This window comes from Miniopterus schreibersii, assembly GCF_964146895.1.
Source record: "Miniopterus schreibersii genome assembly, chromosome: 16".
NCBI classification, from domain to species: Eukaryota; Metazoa; Chordata; class Mammalia; order Chiroptera; family Miniopteridae; genus Miniopterus; species Miniopterus schreibersii.
In genome coordinates this window covers 31,017,456-31,024,431 of record NC_138116.1, presented here as the reverse complement: position 1 = coordinate 31,024,431, position 6,976 = coordinate 31,017,456, and the positions used below count along the sequence as shown (strand labels likewise).

The following is a 6,976-nucleotide window of genomic DNA, read 5'->3' as shown; positions in this document are numbered from 1 at the left end:
GGAGTTAAGGCTGTCTGGCAGAAGTCTTCAATTCAGAAGCCATCCATTTTCTTGAGGTCCTTAATCTACCCACAGAATTAAATTTTCTTGGTCCAACCATCTCCTTTTACAGTGGTGCACATGGCCTTTTGGGCACACAGATCACATGGCCAACTGGTGAGAGAAGAGAGGTCTTTTCCTAACTGCTGCCCTTTCTGAGAGACCACAAAATGACTCGAGGGTTTCAATGCAAAAGAACACACATACCTTATAATTTTTCCACTTGGGTGGTTTCACCTTTGAACTTACCAAATTTTAGGGTGGAGAAGTCCAATTATGAACACATTCCTCCCAGCTTGATTTGATCTTTAAGGCTCTAGCTCAGCCCAATTTCAGAGTAAACCATAACTATTGATGAGACTCCAAAGAGAAAAGACAAAACTCAAAATGAGAATGTTGTTATAATGTGTATGTTACAGATACCCAAGAAACTATTTTCTTTACATTGTTACTGCCATATACTTTTTAGCTTGTGTACAATTTCACATAACTGAAAAGTTTGTGTTTCTCAGCTCTAGCCTCTGTAGACCCTACCCAGAGTGGCCCAGCTGTTTTCTGATATATAAAGGTCAGAAGTTGCTTATCTTCTGCAGCAGGGTTTGGCGCCGCTCCTCGGGACTAATGTTCTTGGCAATGGACTTGAGGAAATGCTGCTCATTTACCTTCTGGAGTAAGGCGCTAATAGAAGGGTTGGTCTTGCTCAGGGTTTCATAGCAGGTGAGGATTTCCAAGGCCAAAACGTAGAGTGGTTCACACACCTCTTGGTGGAGCATGGCCATGATGTGCAGAACATGACAGAATACCTGAGTATAAAAAAATAGGGCTTCCTGGGTCAGGTCCTGTTCTTGTCCTTGGGCCCAAGGGCCAACTGACTGTATCAACCTAACTGAATCTAGGAGGCTGGTCAGACTGCTACAGAGAAGTTTGACCACATGGCTCCAGCCTTCCATAGGAAGCCAGTTGCGACAACTCTGGCTACAGAGAAACTGGAAAGCTCTCAGGAGGAGTACGGAGAGTTGGAGCTCTTGGGCCAAGGGCTTCAGGTTGAGCAGAGGAACAAACTGAATATATTCCAGGCTATAAGGGACGTGCAGGAGTTGTTTCTCCAACAGTCTCCTGGTCAACTGGAAAAGGTACTGCCACTCCTGGGTGCTGCACCAAGGCATGACTTGCACCAGGGCTACCAGAAAGCCCTTGCTAAACAATCTGACCTCCTCAGGGTTGCCCACACCCACCACTAAGAGGGAGAGCATCCGTTCAGAGATGCTGCTAGAGATGCAGCAGCACTCCATCCAGGCGAGGAGCCCTGTGCCTGGCCCATACCCAGGGTGGGCCTGGGACGTCCACTCATCCTCAGAAAGCTTACAGATCTCAAAAAGGGTGGCTGGCACCTCACACTTGAAGTGGCCCTCAAAGAAGTTCTTCAGTCTCAAGCCCACAGTCCAGTCCAGTTGCTCCAACTTCCGGTGGAGCCAGGACAGGGACTTGACCCAGGTGTCTGGAGAAAAGCTCTCGGCATTAGCTAACACGATCTCACAGAGGAGCTCCAGGATACGGACCACCAGATCCTTCTCATCCAAAGACAGGCAGCGCTTCTCCTTGGAGAGCTGCCAGTATTTGCTGAAGCAATCCAGGAGCTGGCACAAGCTGAAGATGAGGGGGAACGGAGAACAGGTCTGGAGCCAGAATTCCTCTAAGCAGGCATTTGCTTCGAGAGTCTGGATGAAGATCTTCAGACTGAGGTCCACCTCTTCAACATCTAGCATCAAGAAAGGCAGGACGAATTCCCTAAGCACCTCGTCTGGCTCAAGAAGAGCAGCAACTGGAATCCCCTGGGGCTTCACGGGACTCATCATGCATCCCAGGAGCTCCAAAAACTGCTTTTCTTCCTTGGGTGTTGAGAACTTTGTCCAGACGGTTTCTTTGAGGCATGACACCACAAAAGTGGTAGATGGATTTGGACCTTGCTCTTCCTTGAACCTAAGGGCGGGGAAGGCAGTGAGAATCTGAGCCAGGAACTTGTGGGTACCGAGATTGACCACAGCCATACTGCACATTTTCTTCACTGTGATCTCCGGGTGCAGTAGTACCAGGCGGGCCACGGAAGCTACAGCCTTAGCCAAGCCCTGTTCGGAAGCACTCTGTGCAAGCTGGTTAAAAGTCGTGTTGAGGTCTTCCTGAAACCCCTCCAAGTAAGCCAACAACTTCTCAGAGAGGCCCTTTCGCCCCCAGGAAAGCAGGACACCTGAGAGGACTTTATTTTTATCTGGCAGTGAGAGGCCTGTGTAACACTCCAGGATCAGGCTGATCACTTGTTTGATCTGAGATTCGGGGATGGCTCTGTCTGACGTGCTGACTTCCACCACTGTTTCCAGCAGCTTTAACACCAAATCTGGCTCTCGGAAGAGAGCTTGGTTATTAACCAGGCAGGCTAGCCACTCGTCCGAGAAGGCCCACTTCTTCTCAGAAGCAAAAATGTAGCACATTTCCATGTGCCGATCCATCTTCTGCTCGATGATGGCCATGGCGATTGAGGCAGTGATGTCCTTCTCCAAGCCCTTGTTTAGTACCTTGTTTGTTTTCCTCAGGAAATCCCCGACACACTCTGCCAGTTCAGAGACCACCTGCCTCTCCTCCTTGGAAAAGCTGGTGGTATCCAGGTAGAGCTTCAAGTTCTGGCTGAAGGAAGTCAGACTGTCACACAGCCGGTAGCTGTCATAATTTGTCCCGTGGCTGCTGTTGAGCATGGCCTGCAGCTCCTCCCCCCACTCCCGCAGCAGGCTGCGCATGAACTCAAACCCGACGAAAATTGTTTCATTCGGGAGCCTGGCCAGTGAGCTCAGGTTGACGTCCCGTTCTGCCTCCTTTACCTTCTCTGCCAGTGCCTGCTGGTGATATGGGTTCTGGGTGTCCGAATTCCACACAGAGATCACCGTGGCCATCTTGTCTAGATACACAGTCGCGGACACTTCCTGAGGGTCGTCCTCCACCAGTGCAAACACGGTCAGCATGTCAGCCAAGTTGGCTAATGCACAGCACTTCATCCCGGGGCACAGGATTCTGTTTTGGATTTGCTTCAGCCCAGTGAGCAGCATGGCCAACAAAGGCATGGTAGGACACACATCTGGGTCTGACTTAAACCTCTTTGGAGGGTGGGAAAACTCATCTGAAGAGGACAAGTACTTATTAGCCATTGTCCTAAACTGGGAGAGCAAGGGGTCCTGCTGGTCACCCTTGTGCTTCATCATTTCCCACCAGACATCAAGGAAGAAGGCCACATCCTTTGAAGAAGTGTCAACAGCCAGGTGCTCCAGGAAGCGCTCTAGTTCTGCACGGCAGATGGTGGTGGGGAGGGCGAGCAGGAGCTGGATAAAGAGTCCAGAAGCTTCCAGGGACTTGAGCAGTTCGAAAAGGACCGTGTGATTGATGGTAGGGATCATGTTGCCTACCGAGAAGAACACATCTTCCTGCCACCGAGTTTCAGTGTCAGAAGGGGTGACAGGGTAGGGCTGAAGAACCTTGGCCCAGATGATGACCAGGGCTTTCCTCTTCCAGGCAAAGGACTGAGAGCATGCTGTGGCGGAGATCTCCCTCAAGGCCTCCACAATGGGCCGCCCAACATGCTCCCAGTCCGACTTTGTCAGTTCTGCCAGTGCTCTGGGGTGGAACAGCTGCTCAGCCAGCAAAAAGCCCCCGTGCAAAATAGTCATTTCTTCACAGATATTCAAGGGCCCTGCACGGAGAGAAGCCAAATAAGATAGAGTGTCGTGAACATTTTCAAAGTAGTAAGCAGAGGTTAGAAAGACAGCGGTTAGTAGGCTGGCTGTCAGGATCTGGGTTAGAGATAAGAGCTCTAAATAGGATCAGTGGGAGAGGGGGGAGACAGAGGTAGATTTAGAAGCCACTGTAGAGCTGGAGTAAAAAGGACTTAGGTGAGTAATAAACAAGGACTCCTAAACTCTAGCTTGGAACTGGGAAGACAACAGGCCCCATTGGAAATAGGGAACACAGACAGGAGACTCAGAACAGGTTTGGAGGGAACACTGTTAAGTTTTGGTTATTTGGAGTCTGAAGTATAACAATAAGGCAGTGATGCCCTCCAGCAATAGAAATGCAGAGCTGAGGCTCAGGATCAATGGAACCAATGAAGTGAATGAGATCCTGCAGGAAAAGCATTTGAAAAGGAAAATCTAGAATAGTACGGCTATACCCTCCAGCAAAAGATGGGCCAGCAGACGGTCTGGGGAAGGGTTTGAGAGGGGAGAACAAGGACAGTATCAAAGTACATTGGCGACCAAATATATATTGCAGGACATGAAGCTGAGCTTCTAAGTTATGATACAGATCAAGAGGCGCACGGCCCAGGGCTGTGGGCACAGAAGCAATCAGACAAACCCCACCTTCCCCTATTTCTCTTATAGCCTTCTCCTGCAAACAGGTTTCAACTGTTCATCCTTTCGGAGAAACAATTCTCCCCATGGCTTCTTCCATCAAGAACAGCTATTCACAGCCCTGGTTCTCTGGTAGAAACCAAGGGGTAGATAGAAAAAAATAATGCACTGCATTAAGAAAGAAAAGTCCTTCCTTCAGTGACCCATGAACTGACACAGACTTATCAAAGAAGGCATCTTGGGACGTTTAATCAGACATAAGTTTAGCTCAGCCATTTAAAAGCAGTGTGATCTTGGACAGATGACTTCTCTGAGCTTCCCTTCTGTATATGTGGGGATAATACAAACTTCATATAACTATCGTGAGGATCAAATGACAGATACTAGTCAAGCCCTTGACACTGGGTTGGCGCTTACTGTTAGCTCCTGATTCCATCTCCCAGGGATGGTGAGGGTTAAACAAGATACAGCTACAATAAGAATCAGGATACAAAGAGCCTGATGAAGTGCTCAATAAATGTTGGTTTCCCCCAAACCTTTTAATTGTTGACAAGGCCAGAATCTTGTCCCTATTCTTGGCCTCCCTGAACTCAAAAACATGAAAAGACAGATCTTTCTCGGGTGTCTCCTTTAACTCAGAAATGAAATCAGAGCACAAACACTGCTCACTCATCAATATTCCTACTCCTGTCCCCTTTGCCAGGGCCCAGAGATGCCAACCCTTTCTTAGTCCCTCATATCCCCAAGAACCCATCTTCCCAGGCCAAGAGCCAACAGAGACTACTGATTCCAGCAGACTTAAGAATATTCTGCTCCGACCATTTATGGGAGCAGCAAAAAGGCCAAGGGATGAGCACCCCTAATGCTGCCTACCAGTGAAGGAAATCCACCTTGGCTTGCCCTGGGAGTGGCTAAGGCTGACTCCCAGGGAGGGTTAGATTGTTGAGGGGTATCTCTAGGGGTTCTGGGCCTTCTTTCTGGCTCAGGCTATTCTCCAGGGTGCCAAAAATACATTCCCTATGATTCTGTAAACTGAATATTGCTCTATCAGCTCAGCTGAGATGTTTGGCCTCCAGAGACACTAAGTAAATACATATGCTACTTGAAGGAGTAAATGCCAGGAGCAGTTAATAGCCTGGTAATTCCCAAGTGTTTTATTTATTACTACTGGTTAACTGGTGCTTGTAGTGCCCACTCCTTTATATTAAGTGCTACTCTGTGCCAGGCACTGCACTAGGTGGTACGCATGTGAGAGCTCTTTAAGTCTTCCTATCGACCTTTTGAGGACTGTATTACTCCCATTTTAGAGTTGGGAACATTGAGATTCAAACAATTTGCTCAGGATGTTACACCTACAAAGCCGTTGGGCAGAAATCACCACAGCTATAGGGCCCCAAACTCTTCCAGCTCTACCATTCCACCACTTAAGAGCTAGGGCTGGGGCCAGGGACCACAACTTTTCTCCACATCCTAGTATTACTGGCACACCTTGGGATGCCTCACCCCAGTCTCCCAGAACAGTCTCCCGGTCTTACCCCTTAGGAGCAGGTCCAGAAGCGTAAGGAGCTGGGCAAGGAGCCACCCATTTATACCAGCTCCGCCCTCCCTCCTTCCAAACTTTGCCTCAGGATTCAGAATCACGGTGCACGTGCCATCTCGGCCGCCGCAACTGCTTAGTCTGATGAACGCTATACACGTGACCTCAATGAAAACTCCCCCAAACTCTCAAGTGGATACATGATCATCTCCGTTTTTACCGATAAGGGCCTCATGAGCCTAAGTCACTTGCTCAAGAATTTATCAGACATTCAACAAATGAGACCGACGGGCACCCGGGACTCCCCCGGGCGTCCTCCGAGCCCGGCATTTTCCGAAGCACGTGCATGAACCCTCCTCACTTTCAGGAAACCTTCGCTTCACAGCCGCCTGGCGCTTCACGCGGAAAGGGGCCGAGGGGCCAAGAGACTAGCCAAAGAGCGGCGGGGCCGGGGCTGGAGGCCGGGCTCACGCCCCCGGTCTCCGAGGACACTCCCACTCCCCACACCCCTCCCCACCCCGGAGGCCTCGCTTAGCCCGGGCCCACTCTGCACCGCCCCGCTCTCCCGTTGCGGGAGCAGCCCAGGCGGGCTCCGGGAAGGGGAGCCGCGACACCCACCTAAGTCCATGGCGGCGTCGCAGGCGCAGCGCGGCGAGTACTGCGCAGGCGCCACGGCACAATGGGCGGTCCCAGGGGGGCGGGACAATAGGCCCCCGCCTCAGGCCCCGCCCACAGGCTGAGCTCGGGCTCCGCGCGACCCGCGGCAGATTCGCTCTAGGCCGCCAAGCCCACAGCGCCCTCTAGCGACCCTCCAACAGGCTGGTACCGCCTCGCCCCTCCCTCTCCACGAGTCCCCACCCTGCCCCGCCTCCTCCCTCTCCACGAGTCCCCACCCTGCTCCGCCGCCCAGTTCCCTCGGTTTCCACTCTTCTTTCAGGCACCCATCTGTCCAGTCCACTGCCCAGCCCCGCTCCCTGATCCCAGTGGGTCCTACCCATTAGCTCCGTCC

At 51.1% G+C, this 6,976-nt stretch overlaps 1 protein-coding gene across 1 annotated transcript; it reads right to left on the bottom strand.

Annotated features, from left to right (window-relative positions):
* Positions 1–421: 421 nt before the first annotated feature.
* GEMIN4 (gem nuclear organelle associated protein 4) lies at positions 422–6,627 on the bottom strand. Its single transcript, XM_081162253.1, has 2 exons — positions 6,586–6,627; positions 422–3,772 (listed from the first exon to the last, which is right to left on the bottom strand). The coding sequence occupies exons 1-2, from the start codon at positions 6,593–6,595 to the stop codon at positions 609–611; spliced, it is 3,174 nt and encodes a 1,057-aa protein (XP_081018379.1). The 5' UTR covers positions 6,596–6,627; the 3' UTR covers positions 422–608.
* Positions 6,628–6,976: the final 349 nt, after the last annotated feature.